This window comes from Dromiciops gliroides, chromosome 2, assembly GCF_019393635.1.
Source record: "Dromiciops gliroides isolate mDroGli1 chromosome 2, mDroGli1.pri, whole genome shotgun sequence".
Lineage (NCBI taxonomy): Eukaryota > Metazoa > Chordata > Mammalia > Microbiotheria > Microbiotheriidae > Dromiciops > Dromiciops gliroides.
The window spans coordinates 310284382-310299899 of NC_057862.1; the positions used below are offsets into that span (position 1 = coordinate 310284382).

At 42.8% G+C, this 15518-nt stretch overlaps 1 protein-coding gene across 22 annotated transcripts in view; it reads left to right on the top strand.

Moving 5' to 3' along the window:
• LOC122740066 (protocadherin gamma-C4) overlaps nt 1-15518 on the top strand; it is a 249367-nt gene that overhangs the window by 158173 nt on the left and 75676 nt on the right. The window contains exon 1 of one of the 22 annotated variants that reach the window (XM_043981865.1): nt 376-2978. The exons of 19 other annotated variants lie outside the window; for them this stretch is intronic. In XM_043981865.1, the coding sequence (XP_043837800.1) occupies nt 555-2978 (2424 nt within the window). In that variant the 5' untranslated portion in view covers nt 376-554. Of the gene's footprint in view, nt 1-375; nt 2979-4151; nt 6728-12712; nt 15328-15518 lie in introns of those variants that run through there. 2 more of the 22 variants (XM_043981857.1, XM_043981871.1) reach the window with 2 other exon arrangements.

Consider the following 15518-nt stretch of genomic DNA (forward strand, 5'->3'; position numbering starts at 1 on the left):
AATCTGATCTCACGTATCTGGCTGTCATGGAAGGAAACTACAGTCGTCCCCTCTCGCAATCCCCCTCTCGGTCTCCATTCATCTCTGTGTCTCCTCAGCAAAATTTCTTTAAGGTCATTGACATACTGGGCTCGTCAGCGGGTGGACTAAGTACGGCATTTTCTGTATTTTTCTGTTCCCTGCACGTACACGAGAAAGAATTCAAACCCGTTGAATATTTAGAGGACGAAGCTCTTAGAAGAAGAAAAATAATTATGTTCTTGAGTTGCAAAGATTGGTTCTAGAAAGCGAAATAATGTTGCAATTTGGGAATGAACCTCTGGGCGCCGCTGCTGGCCAGTACGGAATTAGAGCTGAAGCTGGAACTTCCTGCACCGTCATAAAACACACAGAAAAGAGGAGACCAGCACAGACTCACGCGCTCTTGCTGCGCCACAGACCCTTTCCTGGGGAACCCTCACTTCAAAGGAATATAACTGGGTCTCAGACTCATATTTCTGGAGGATTGCGGCAGTGGTACAAACAGCTACTCGGCAGAGCTGGAAGCCAGAAAGATGGGAGGCAATCCGGCTGAGAGTAGACGGATCCCTAAGCTGCAAGTACTCTGTGCCTTCCTGGCGTCTTTGTTCTGCCGGGCGCTTTCCGAGCACATCAGCTACTCGATTCCCGAGGAGATGGCGAAAGGATCGGTGGTGGGGAACCTCGCCAAGGATCTGGGCCTGGAAGTCCGGGACCTGCCGACTCGGAAGCTGCGGGTGAGTGCGGAGAGGGAATACTTTCGCGTGAGCAAGGAGAGCGGGGAATTATTGGTCAGCGACAGAATAGACCGGGAGGAGATATGTAAGGAAAGACCTGTATGTGAACTGCAACTGGAAGCTGTGGTTGAAAATCCTTTAAATATTTTTCATGTCACTGTGTCGATTGAGGATATTAACGATCATGCTCCACAGTTCAGTCAAAATGAAATAAATTTAGAAATTGTTGAGTCGACCTTACCAGGTGCGCAATGGATTCTTGAATCAGCCAGTGATCCCGATATAACTATCTACTCACTCAACAATTACTATCTAAGTGTTAGTCAGTATTTCTCATTGGTACAAAAAGAAAATCATGATAGTGGAAAATACCCAGAATTAGTATTGAAGAAACCTCTGGACCGAGAAATGCAAAGTTCTCATTATTTGGTCCTAACAGCTGTGGATGGGGGAGATCCCCCTCTCAGTGGCACAGCTCAAATCAGGATAAATGTCACTGACGCCAATGATAATCCCCCAGTCTTCAGTCAGGGCCTCTATAGAACTAGTCTTCGGGAAAATTTACCCCTGGGTTCCTCTGTGCTTTGCCTGACAGCCACAGACAAAGATGAGGGGGTCAATTCGGAAATTACCTTCTCTTTCACCAGCATCACCCAGAATGCCCGGCAGATGTTCTCCCTGGATCCAAACACAGGCGAAATCAGAACCAAAGGGCCCCTGAATTTTGAGGACACAAAAAGAGTTACAATGGCTGTAGAAGCTAAGGATGGGGGAGGTCTTTCTACACAGTGTAAAGTTGTCATAGACATACAAGACGAGAATGACAACGCACCTGAAATAACAGTAACATCCCTAGTCAGTTCTGTCCTGGAAGACTCATTACCTGGAACAGTGATTGCCCTCTTCAAAACACGTGACATAGATTCTGGGGATAATGGAGAAATATCATGTTATATGCAATCAAATTCCATCCCTTTCAGACTAGAATCCTCTTCCAGGAATTACTACAAGCTACTGACAGACGGGACCCTGGACCGGGAGCAGACCCCGGAGTATAACATCACATTGGTTGCCACAGACAAGGGAAACCCTCCTTTGTATACCAGTAAAACCCTCACTTTACATATCGCTGACATCAATGACAATGCTCCCATTTTCTTCCAACCATACTACGTCGCTTACATTCCCGAGAACAACCCCTCTGGAGCGTCAATCACCCGGGTCTCAGCTTCTGACCCGGATCTAGAAGAGAATGGCCGGGTGTCTTACTTCATTATCAGTAGTGACCTGGCCTTGGTGCCACTGTCGTCCTACGTTTCGGTCAATAGCCATAGTGGAGAAATCTTTGCTCAGCGCTCCTTCGATTATGAAGAGGTCCGAACTTTCGAGCTGACTCTACAAGCCCAGGATTCTGGCTCCCCCTCTTTCAGTGCCAATGTGACCGTTCAAGTGTTCATCGTTGACCGCAATGACAACTCCCCGAAAATTCTTTACCCAGTATTGGGGGCCGATAGCTCTGCCCTCTTTGACATGGTCCCTCGCTCTGCAGAGCCTGGCTACCTGGTCACAAAGGTAGTGGCGGTGGACGCTGACTCGGGCCACAACGCCTGGCTGGCCTACCATGTGCTGCAAGCCACAGACCCCGGGCTTTTCAGCCTGGGACTGAGAACAGGCGAGGTCAGGACAGCAAGAGCTTTGACTGACCGAGATGCAGCTCGGCACCGCCTACTGGTCTCCGTGCAGGACGGAGGCCAGCCCCCTCTGTCCACCACTGTGGCTCTGCACCTGGTCTTTGCCGACAGTCTGCAGGAGGCGCTCCCGGAGATGAGGGAGGAGCACTCAGACACCTCGAATTCCCAGTCTGAGCTGCAGTTTTACCTGGTAGTGGCTCTGGCCCTAATATCTATGCTGTTTCTCATGACAGTGACACTGGCCATTGCCCTTCGCCTTCGGAGATCCTCCAGTCCTAAAGCATGGGGTTGTTTCCAAGTAGATCTTTGCTCGAGGTCTGGGCCCAACGTCCCCCCAAACTACAGTGAAGGGACTTTGCCTTATTCCTATAATCTGTGTGTAGCATCAGACCCAAGAAACACGGAATTTAATTACTTGAAATCAGCTGATCAATGTCTCCCAGCTCTTGATATTTTCAATCCAGATGTTGCTTCCATGCTAATCAATGGATTAAATGGTGATGTTGATTCTCATAGGAATACTCTTACACAGGTGGGTTCTTGACTTTATAATATTTTATGTATGACATGTCCCCTTTCAAGTTATAGCTACATCATTCTTTACTGCTAAGATTGTTTTATTTTTAATTATCTGGTATAACTTTGCACTAACAAAATATTGATCCCAAAAGTCAATAAGGTCAAATACATGTGAAGTCATATAGATGGTTTTGTGTGTGAAGAAAAATGTGATCTAAGACTGTTAGTGGTTATCAGTCCCCCCCCCCCTTTCCACTTGCACTTCAATAAATGTAGGCAAATGTTACTTCCACTGTTTTCAAAAGTATGTCCAGGGGCAGCTAGATGGCACAGTGGATAGAGCACCGGCCCTGAAATCAGGAGGACCTGAGTTCAAATCCGGCCTCAGACACTTAACACTAGCTGTGTGACCCTGGGCAAGTTACTTAACCCCAATTGCCTCAAAAAAAAAAGTATGTCCATCCTCAATAGTAGTGGTGAACTTGTAGGTTCAGGGATCATTTGAAAACCATCCTATCAATTTTCTTCTTTTTAAGTATTATTTTTGCATTTTTAATTTCCTGGTTTGTGGCTATTTTATATTAGTCTTGATATGAGAAGTCATAACAATACTCAACCTACCAGGCTAGTAGCTTCATTTCAGCTCAATTGATGCAGTTTCAATCAGAGAATTATTAATATTCTAAGCACTATTTCCCTTTTGAAAGTGAGGGTGGGGCATGTTGGATTTTCATATATCAACGATGACAATGGGAAAAATACATATGTAAAGAGATGAAATGATTTTTTTTGTTAAATTCTCTAAAAATGAAATCTCAGGATCCCAAATGTTTATTTTGAATGAAAGAAATCTTTGACGGAACTATAAATCATGAGATAGATTTATATAGGTATAAATGAAATATAGGCATTTGAAATACAGGGATTGTGATCACTATCAGAGAAAAACATCAAAGGACACCGGAACCAGACCTATAAATATACGTCAAAACACAGAAGGAAATTATAATACAACATTAATGTTTACAATCTATCTAGTTTTCCTAAAAGGGTGCAGTAATTGGTTAGGACTCTGGGCGCCGCTGTTCACCAATCAGGAGAAGAAATGTGAGAGATCCATCGGGATCTTGGCCACTCCTACAAAGGAAAACGCTGGCAGATTAAAAATACACACGCTCGGGGCTGATCAGAGGTTGAGCTGATAAGCTCTCTGAGTCCGCGATTTGGCCTGCAAATACCGATAGCTCAGAACACATCGAAACCAAGACAAATTCTAATATAGCGTAGTTACTTGGGAACCTACATTTTCGCAGTAGGACAACAATGGTCCAGGCTGCGCAGAGGCGTCAGGATTGCTGGGGCCGAATTCTGTTTTATTTTCTTCTTGGAACGCTATGGGAGACCGGGGTCGGGCAGATCCGTTACTCAGTACCGGAGGAAAAGCAAAAAGGTTCTTTTGTGGGCAATGTGGCCAAGGACTTGGGACTAGAGCCTCTGGCGCTGTCGGAGCGCGGAGCCCGCATCATCTCCAGAGGTAAGACGCCCCATTTCGCTCTGAATGTCAAAAGCGGCAGTTTAGTCACAGCGGACAGAATAGACAGGGAAGAGCTTTGCCCCGAGACCCCAAAGTGCCTTTTAAATGTCGAGATTCTAATGGACGACAAAATTAACATTTATGGAGTGGAAGTAGAAGTAACGGATATTAATGACCATGCTCCCCGCTTCCGGATAGAACAAGTGGAAATAAAAGTCAGCGAGAATGCAGCAGTAGGAACGAGTTTTCCACTTCCAAATGCTAGGGATCCAGATTTGGAGATGAATTCCCTCCAGAACTACCAGCTGAGCCCAAACCATCACTTCTCTCTGCACGTGCAAAGCAGAGCTGATGGGGCCAAGAACCCGGAGTTGATGCTGGAGCGAGTTCTAGACCGGGAGGAAGAATCTGTCCACCACCTCACCCTTACGGCCACGGACGGAGGAGATCCTGTTCGATCAGGAACCGCTCGAATACGCGTGGTGGTTCTTGATGCAAACGACAACCCACCAGTGTTTCCTCAGTCGGAATACAGCGTGAGTGTTCCTGAAAATGTGCCCAAAGGGACACTGCTGCTCACAGCCAATGCCACCGACCCAGACGAGGGAGTTAATGGGGAAGTGACATATTCAGTCAGATACTTCAAAGACGAAGCTTCGGAGATTTTCCACCTGGATTCTCGAACAGCTCAGCTCTTTACTCAAGAAACCCTGGACTTTGAGGAGTCTACAATCTATGAAATGGAAATTCAAGGGCAGGACGGTGGTGGTCTCCTAACCAGAGCGAAAGTGCAGGTTACAGTTCTGGATGTGAATGACAACATTCCAGAGGTTATTGTAGCTTCTTTAACCAGCTCAGTCCTCGAACACTCACCTCCTGGGACCGTGATTGCCCTTTTAAACGTGCATGATCGAGACTCCGGGGATAATGGTCAAGTAATATGTTCCATTCCTGAACACCTGCCCTTTAAATTAGAAAAATCCTATGGAAATTATTACCGTTTGATGACAGACAGAGCCCTAGACCGGGAGCAGGTCTCTGAATACAATGTCACCGTGACAGCCACAGACCGAGGGACTCCGCCGTTATCTACAAGCACCCACATTTCCCTACACGTGGCAGACAGCAATGACAACCCGCCCACCTTCCGCCAGACATCCTACTCTGCCTGTTACATCCGGGAAAACAATCCTAGAGCTGCTTCCATTTATTCAGTGACAGCTAGTGACCCGGACAGTGGGGAAAACGCCCATATCATTTACTCTATTGAAGAAGATACCATTTATGGGACTCCTCTCTCCTCCTACGTCTCCATTAACTCTGAGACTGGTGTCCTCTATGCTCTGCGCTCCTTTGATTATGAACAATTCCGGGACATGCAGCTACGAGTGACTGCCCGGGACTCCGGGAACCCTCCTCTAAGCAGCAACGTGTCTCTGACTCTGTTCATCCTAGATGAGAATGACAACGCCCCGGAAATCCTGTACCCTACCTTCCCAACAGACGGCTCCACAGGAGTGGAGTTGGCTCCTCGATCTGCAGAGCCAGGATATCTGGTGACTAAGGTTGTGGCAGTGGATAGAGACTCTGGCCAGAACGCCTGGCTGTCCTACCGTCTGCTCAAGGCCTCAGAACCAGGGCTCTTCTCCTTGGGCTTGCACACAGGTGAAATCAGGACAGCTCGGGCTTTCCATGACAAAGACTCCCTCAAGCAGAGTCTACTGGTGGCAGTTACTGACAATGGGGAACCGCCTTTATCTGCAACAGTCAGTGTTACAGTGGCTGTGGCTGACAGTATCCCAGAAATCCTCTCAGACCTTAGCAACCTGAGGACCATTGATGACCAACAGGACTCAAGCCTCACACTCTACTTGGTCATTTCTGTAGCTACTGTTTCCTGCCTTTTCTTTATATTCATTATAGTCTTAATGGCACTCAGGCTACACAAGTGGAGGATTTCCAAACTGTTGGAATCAAGCAACGGACATTTTGCAGGAGTCCCTGCTTCACAATTTGTGGGCATCGATGGAGTTAGAGCTTATCTCAAGACTTACTCTCATGAGGTTTCCCTCACCATGGACTCTGAAAAGAGCCAGATGCTCTTTCCTCAGCCCAACTATGCAGATACTTTAATTAGTCAAGAGAGTTGTGAGAAAAAGAACTCTCTGTTAGTATCAGGTTGTATGCCTGGTACAGTTTTAGTCCAAAAGGATCAGACCGATCTTCAGGTGAGTTTCAATTTTTTCCCCCTCCTTGAGGAAGTAGCCTGGTAATATGCAAAGCATGCCTATCAGAACAATATTTTTAAAAATGTTTGATAGGACTATATACTTTTATTTGCCTTGCTCCTTCATTCAAGGGTTGTTTGTTTTTTTAAAAACTTGTTTTTCTTTACTTGAATAATTAACTAAACTTTTAAGTCATTATTAAAGGTATGTAGCATTACACTCATTTTTCAGTGGTGGTATAATTTTCTTCTAACTAGAAATTTCCAACTGTGTATTATCAGTAGTTTTTTTTTTTAATTTTGTATTCTTTGCCATGCCTACAGTGGGCAAGACTATACTGGTAATTGAGCAAATTACTCATTAGAAATGCTCTTTCTTGACATGGGCTCAATCCCACACTAACTCCTTTGAGCTTATAAATATACTACATCATCAATATCTTTTATATTCTACTATGCCACTATTGATAGCAAGTCTTTCTGACCAACATTTAACACAGAATATGAACAATACTGTAGTTTGTTTGGAATCAATAGACATTTTGTGCAGCATAATTTTCATTCAGTCTCAAAGCTTTTGTCCACATCATGCAAAAAACTGAACTGACCTTATCAGTTAATTGATTGACTTTTTCCATTATATTGACTCTGAGGATGGGTAATGAGGGATGTAAGCATTCTGTAGGCATTGTCACAGCTTTTCCTATAAGTTTTTACATTTAATTTCAAGAAAAGGAAGCCATTGGATGGTTTTGAAGAACTTGAATATGCTTGTCTTGGTAGACTTGTATTAATACTTTCCCTTTGTTTACAGATGGTCTTGGTATTTTGTGTATTTGTTCGATGAAGTACCAACACTTGTGATATTTATTTGGGTGGAAATGTTTGCTTGAATCCAGTTTGAATGTTTATCTTGTCATAGATGGCAGTTAGTAGTGGTGTCATGGATAGAGGAAGAAGTGGTTTCAAGTTCTGTCTCTGACACATATGGACTGCTCACTTCTGGCCAAGTCATTTAACCTCTTGGTGCTATAGGCATCTCTATAAAACTGTAAATTGCAGAGAAGGTTCCAGTCCAGCATTGGTAGAATGAACTTCCTCAACTGAGAATTCTCTATATCAAAGACAGCACAGAGTCAGTCCCCATCCTTAAAGATGGTTAAAGGTGGCAAGCTGATTTAAATATTGCATATATTCCTTATTGTAAAAGCCTTATAAACGACTTTTGATTAGACCTTGACTCTGTATTGAACTAGGGAATATCTTTTTGAGCAGTTGAATGATTCATCTGTTGTTCATTTGGGTTTTCAAGCTTGTATAGTCAATTTCCCCTACTATTTCTCACTCCTAAGTTTGTTTTGAGTCCTGTACATACCTGCTGAGATGATCTAATTCTTTTGAGATCAGAGGAAATCCTAAGGCCCTAAAATGAATTTTAATGATGAATAAGAGACCTATCTCTTCTAAAAACCACTATATATCTCATATGCTTTAATGGCTCTATGAAATCATCTATTTATACAATCTTTTTCAGTACTGATTACAAACCATTGTTTTTCTCATCTTGTCCAACGAGTTTTTTCCAATGAAAATCATAGTAGAGGTCTTTCTCTAGGTTGTTGTTTTTTTTTTTTTTTACATTTTGTGGATACCAGATGCATTCAGATTTTCCATCTCTCATCCCTCACTCTCACTTCATATCCAACTATTCATTTCTTGAATGGCACCTCTTACACCATATTTTGCATATAGGAAATACTGAAATTCTTCTATTTGCAACTTCCATAATTTCTCCATTGACCTTTGTGTAAAGTTACCCACAACTTAGATTTTTTCCAGTAAGTATGGTGTTCTAGGATTCACAACCGGATATCATTAATGAGGAATATATATATATATATATATATACATATACATATATATATATATTTAGATGGGTTTTTGTGCTAGGATGCAGCTTTGGGTCATTAATAGGACTTCTCTATTTCTTTAATGCAATTCAACTTTCTCTCTTCCAACTCATTGTACATCTGAAGTGCATGATAATAATGTTCTACTTTAAAGATCACCCAACTTATGTCATAGACTGGAGGGGGGAAGGGAAGGAAGCATTTTCCCACTCATTTACATATGGATTGTTAAACCAGACCCTTTGGAGTAGTCACAGATTTCATTGAGAAATCCCCGCCGTGTTCTGGTGCTTGGTGCAATTAGCACAATATCATCTGCAAACCTGTAGAGAATATCTTTTTCCTACATGATCATACAAACAGCTTTGTTAAATATATTTCTCCCTCTATTATATCTTTTAAAATAGGCATATTTTGTATCAATGATTGCTTTTATTTTTTAATTTTTTTGTGTGCGGCAATTAGGGTTAAGTGACTTGCCCAGGGTCACACAGCTACTTAGTGTCAAGTGTCCGAGGCCGGATTTGAACTCAGGTCCTCCTGAATCCAGGGCCAGTGCTTTATCCACTACTCCACCTACCTTCCCCTGATTGCTTTTATTTAAAAAAAAACTTGAGGAGGGAGGGAGAAAAATCTGAAATTTGTAAGCTCGTATAAACAAAAGTTGAGAACTATCTTTACACGTAATGGGAAAAAAAATACTTTATTACAAAAAAAAAAACTTAGCATACAAATGAGAGACACTTAGTTGAAAGAAAACTTCTTAAGGTTGAGCTTTGTTCTGCTGAGCCAAATGGTCTTGGCTCAGTAGAACAAAATTCAGAGAGAGAGATAGAGAGAGAGATCTTGTATTCTGTGCACTATTCGCATATTTGTGTGACTATTAAGATATGTTCTGATGTAGATAATATTGTGGAAAGCCTCTCTTTTCACATCTCGTATTTCCATCGTGGATACCTTGTGTGTATATAATACTCATAAAGATTTTATGAACATGACAAAGTAGAAATATGGATGAGTAATTATTGGCATCCAAAGTTTCCCCCCACCCCCAGTTCTTTTTTGTATCTTTCCCTCCCTGAGATATACTGTAAAATGATGCCTCCCCCAAATTGTTTGGGACTTTGTCATCTCTACACAGATTTCCTTTGTTTCTATTTGGTCTGGTCCAGCCACTCAACCTGAAAGGGATAGAGTAAAAATGTGATAGTCCACACCTATTGATGATGAAAATAGTTTTTAATATCATGAAAAAGCAATGCTATTTCCTGCCTATCCATTGTCACTTCATCTGTGAATGTCCGTGAAGTGATGCAATTTAGTTGGATGTCAAATTTTCCGTAGAATCCTCACAGCCTTTAATTTTATTGCATCTTCTCATATCCTCCGTTGTGTTTCCTAAACTTCAAACCATTTCCATTGATCCTCTATGCTTCCAGGGCTGGTGTTTTATCCACTACACCACCTAGCTGCCCCCGTATCCAACGTGTTTTACAGTTCAATTTGTATTGTAAGCTCTTGTCCTTTTTGAGGATCTCTCTTCATCTGGCAAGGAGATCAAGTGGTTCTTGACTAGAGTGGTTTTTGGATTCTTTTGGACTCCCCATTGTGGAAACTGTTCTACCTCAGTTAAATTTTGCAGGTAGAGAATGATAATATCTTTGCCTTTTTTCTATTTCCATTGGGGTAGCACAAATTGATAGTTGTAATAGTTTGAGTTCAAGCTGTTCTGATTGTAAGCAGTCGTTTCTTATACTTTCTTCTAATCTGATGTTGATTTTTGTTTTCAATAACAAGTCAGTGGTTTGGTTGCACACAAATATTTCTGTATTCGTCTGTAACCTTTTATTTACCCTTTGTAAATACATTGTCGATTTTATTTTTGTAATGTTACTCAGTGTTTAATATGTTCAGTGCCTTCTGTCTCTCTTTCTGAAGAAAATGTTAATGATCTATGGGAATGAGGCTTCTGAGTGGCCTCCAAACCTTTGATCTTTCATTTCATAAATATAAAATATATTTTCAAGCATCTTTACTCCATCCTTTCCAGTGCCCACCATCATATTGAAGTTACTAAGTGTGAATGTATACATTACTTTTAGTAGAGGAACTAGTGAAGTTTTTCATAGAATCTCTGAGTCTTCATTCTTGGTCGCAGATATTGGTGCTTAAACAGCAATTATCTTCATAGTGCTCATTAGGAGCACTGAAAGAGGCTGGGATAAATTATGTTTCTAACTTTCCTTGGACTCAGGGTAAAACTTACTTTTCAAATTCCTTTATTTGCTTCCCAAGGAGAATCCATGGGCCATTTTTACATTTGGTCCATTTTGGGTTTTCGTTCAATTTATGGTAAGAATATAATTAATGGTTCAGTTCTATTCTCATAGTAGTCTGGTCATTGGACAAAGGCCCAACACTTAAAGTGTTAGGAGCCAAGTTAGTGTTTGTGAATAACTAAAAAGCTATAATTCTTCACATCCTCAGTCTCTATTTCTGTCACTTCACCACAGTTACTGTGAAAACAGAAAAAAGCTTGAAATCTCTTTGTGGTTTTAAAAAATCTAACTGGTTTCTAGGAAGCTATCATGAAGAGAAGTGCATAATTATCTAGTGCGTTACAAAATTGATCAAATCCCAATATCAATAGTGTCCCCTGCCCTATTTCTACTCTTTCTGTTCATGAATGACAGAATAGAATTTTTCCCTTAATTCCTGAAACAGTGGCTTTCACTTTAAATTTTACTTTGCCTGCTTTAGACTTAGATGAAAGTCAATGAAAAATAGAAATGAATTCCATATTAAAAAGAAAAAGTATCAATAAAACTAAAAGATGGCAATGAAAAGTATTTAGGATAAACAGAATGTGTAGCAATGTGGGGTTGAAGACAATGCCAATCTAGTAAGGCAAAAAAATCACACATATATAGGAAGAGGGGAGGACGGGAAAGAGAAAAGGTGGAAAGGGGAGAGAAGGAGGAAGAACAAAATCCATACTAGAATATTTGAGGGAGAAATGGAACGAGACTTTATCTCGGAATTATGGATTTTTTTTTTTTGTGAAAAGGGACTTTCTCTCTGAACTGTTATATAAGTGAAGGTGTTTGCTGTGACCAACAGGGAAAACTATTATTATATCCTATACAAATAGGAGAGAGAGAGCAATGATCCTGGAAAATATGAAGTATGAATTTTATTGAAATGGGAAGTATATGCACCTTTGGGATGGATTTGAAACCTACATTTAGGCGTTTGTATTAAACATAAGTGAATCTTTCAAATGCTGTTAGTATTAAATAAGGAAAGCTAGGTGGTGCAGCGGATAGAACACTGGGCTTGGAATCAGAAAGACTCATCTTCATGAGTTCAAATCCGGCCTCGGATACTTACTAGTTGTGTGACTCTAAGCAAGTGATTTGACCCTGCCTGCCTCAGTTTCTCATCTGCAAAAATGAGATAAAGAAAGAAATGGTAAAGCACTTCAGTATCTTTGCCAATAAAACCCCAAAATGGGGTCACGAAGAGTTGGACACTACTGAAACGACTGAACAACAACAACGTATTAAATGAATGATTCCTTTATACTGGTGGGAAAATTATTCGTTTATATTTTATAGGTCTCCCCAGTAACCTATACCAAATATGTAATAATAATGAAATATTCTTTCGGTATATAAGGGGGTGTATAAGCCTGGACTCTCCCTCCCCCCCCCAAAAAAAAAGTATTTTAGTAACATAAAATAGAAAAATGTCTTTCGATTAACAACTACGCCCCTTCCTCCATTTCAATTTGTTCTATTCGTTATGGAAGTCACTGATTACTTACTCTCATCGCTTGAGAAACAGACAGCCCAAAACGACCAACTCCATAGTCACAAACTTTGAGGATTCTCTCGCTTCTGCTCAGCGGATTGGATCCTATTTGTTAATCAAACATTTGCTAGATGAGTTTGTTCTTGCAGTTCACTAGATTAGACTCTGAGCGCCGCTGTCGGCCAATACCGAACCACAAAGAAAAGGAGCCCGAGATCTATTGGCGTTTACTGCAGGGTAATTTCCTGCAGAGCCACAAAGGATCACATCACACAGGATACCCGGCACTTATTTAGAATCGCTGCTCCACGGATCCTGTCCCAGACCTCCCGGATTCACCAAAAAAACAGATTAAGGGCACCGCATACACTTCCTGACCGACTTTTAAGAACCGAGGGAAATCTACAAGGCAGATTCTCAGGACCAAGTCTTAATTGTGCCACAGAAAGCCAAAGGTATGGGAAGGAACGCAGTACCCAGGGGTCAGGTCCTGAGATGGCAAGTACTATATCCTTTCTTCGTTTCTTTGTTCTGCCGGGCGCTTTCTGAGCACATCAGCTACTCGATTCCCGAGGAGATGGCGAGAGGATCGGTGGTGGGGAATCTCGCCAAGGATCTGGGGCTGGAGATGGGGGACTTGCCGGCTCGGAAGCTGCGAGTTAATGGAAAGAAAAAGCATTTTGCCGTAAGCACTCAGAGCGGGGAATTACTTATTAGCGACAGAATAGACAGGGAGCATTTGTGCGGGAAGAAGTCTGTGTGTGCCCTGACAGTAGAAACTGTAGCTGAAAATCCCTTAAATGTTTTTCACGTAATCGTGGTCATTCAAGATATTAATGACAATCCACCTCATTTTCTTCAAAATACCATCAATTTACAGATCAATGAATTATCCCACAAGGGTTCCGGGTTTGGACTGGAATCTGCTGTAGATCCAGATGTGGGTGTCAATTCCCTGCAAAGTTACCAACTTAGCCCTAACGAGCATTTCTCTTTGGTTGTAAAGGAGAGCCCAGACGGTAGGAAATATCCAGAGTTAGTAATGGAGAAACCCCTGGACCGAGAAATACAGAGTTCTCATTACTTGGTTCTGGTGGCTGTGGATGGAGGTAACCCAGTTTTAAGCGGCACAGCTCAGATCAGGATCAATGTCACAGACGCCAACGATAATCCCCCAGTCTTCAGTCAGGACTTCTACAAAGTCAGTCTTCGAGAGAACCTGCCCCCAGGCTCCTCAGTGCTAAGGGTGTTGGCCACCGACAAGGATGAAGGGATCAATGCAGAAATCACCTATTTCTTTAAAACCACAGTGGATAATGCTCTTAATATATTTCACTTGGATCACAAAAGTGGAGAAATTAAAACTCAAGGGCATCTAGACTTCGAAGACACTGAAAGTTATACACTGAGTGTAGGAGCAAGGGACGGGGGTGGTATGGCTGCTGAATGCAAAGTTATACTGAAAATTCTAGATGAAAATGACAACCAACCGGAAGTGACGTTTACTTCTGTGTCTAGCACGATTGCAGAGGATGCAGTGTCAGGAACCGTGATTGCCCTGTTCAAAACTGAGGATCGGGATTCTGGAGTCAATGGGGAGGTCACGTGCCACGTAGAGGAAAATGTACCTTTCAAACTAGAATCCTCTTCCAGGAACTACTACAAGCTGCTGACAGATGGGCCGCTCGACCGAGAACAGACCCCACAGTATAACATCACAGTCACTGCCTCCGACAAGGGAAAGCCCCCTCTGTCCACCAGCAAAACCCTCACCCTCCACATAGCTGACGTCAATGACAACCCTCCCGTTTTCCTCCAACCTTCCTACGTTGTGTACGTCCCTGAGAACAACCCCTCTGGAGCCTCCATCGCAAGAGTCTCAGCCTCCGACCCAGACCTGGAGGAGAACGGCCGAGTGTCCTATTCCATCGTCAGCAGTGACCTGGCCCCTCTGCCTCTGTCCTCCTACGTGTCGGTCAATGGCCATAGTGGAGCCATCTTCGCTCAGCGCTCCTTCGACTATGAGCAGGTCCGCACCTTCGAGCTGACGCTGCAGGCCTGTGACTCAGGCTCCCCAGCCCTTTGTGCCAATGTCACCCTGCAGGTGTTCATCTTGGACGGCAATGACAACGCCCCAAACATTCTCTACCCGGCCCTGGGGCCTGACAGATCGGCCCTCTTCGACATGGTGCCTCACTCTGCCGAGCCAGGATACTTGGTCACCAAGGTGGTGGCGGTGGACGCAGACTCGGGACACAACGCCTGGCTAGCCTACCGCGTGCTGCAGGCCACGGATCCGGGACTCTTCAGCCTGGGGCTGCGCACAGGTGAGATCAGAACTGCTCGGGCTTTGGCTGAAAGAGATGCAGCTCGGCACCGCCTTCTGGTCTCTGTGCAAGACGGAGGCCAGCCCCCTCTGTCGGCCACTGTGGCACTGCACCTAGTCTTTGCAGACAGTCTGCAAGAGGCAATGCCTGAGATGAAAGAGGAGCTCTCAGACACCTCCAGTAACCAGTCTGAGCTACAGTTTTACTTGGTAGTAGCTTTAGCCCTCATATCGATTCTATTTCTAATCACAATTATATTGGCCATCATTCTACGCTTCCGGAGATCCTCCAAGCACAAGACATTAGGTTGTTTCTCACCAGATCTCTACTCAAAGCCTACAATCCCATCCGGCTACGAAGATGGAACTTTGCCTTATTCTAACCAACCACGTTTGCCTACAGAGTTAGGAAAATATGAATTCACTTTTCTGAAGCCCAATGACCATAATTCTTCGGGACAGAATTTCCTTTCCTATAGTTCTTTTGATGCTTTAGCAAGTGATTCTGAAATTCCTAATGATTTGCAAACCAACCCAGTTGCCTACGAAGAGGTGAGTTTTTGGCATTGTTGAATGTAACATTTTCATTTTTCTGAATTTTCCCAGGCCTTGTAATTTTTAAAGTGTCATTAAGCCAGAAAATTTGAAAGTCACAATAATTCTTTCTGTCCACTAATATACTTTTGCTGCGTATTCGTATGAATGCTACAAGTTGCTGCTTTATATAATGTGCCTCATGCTCC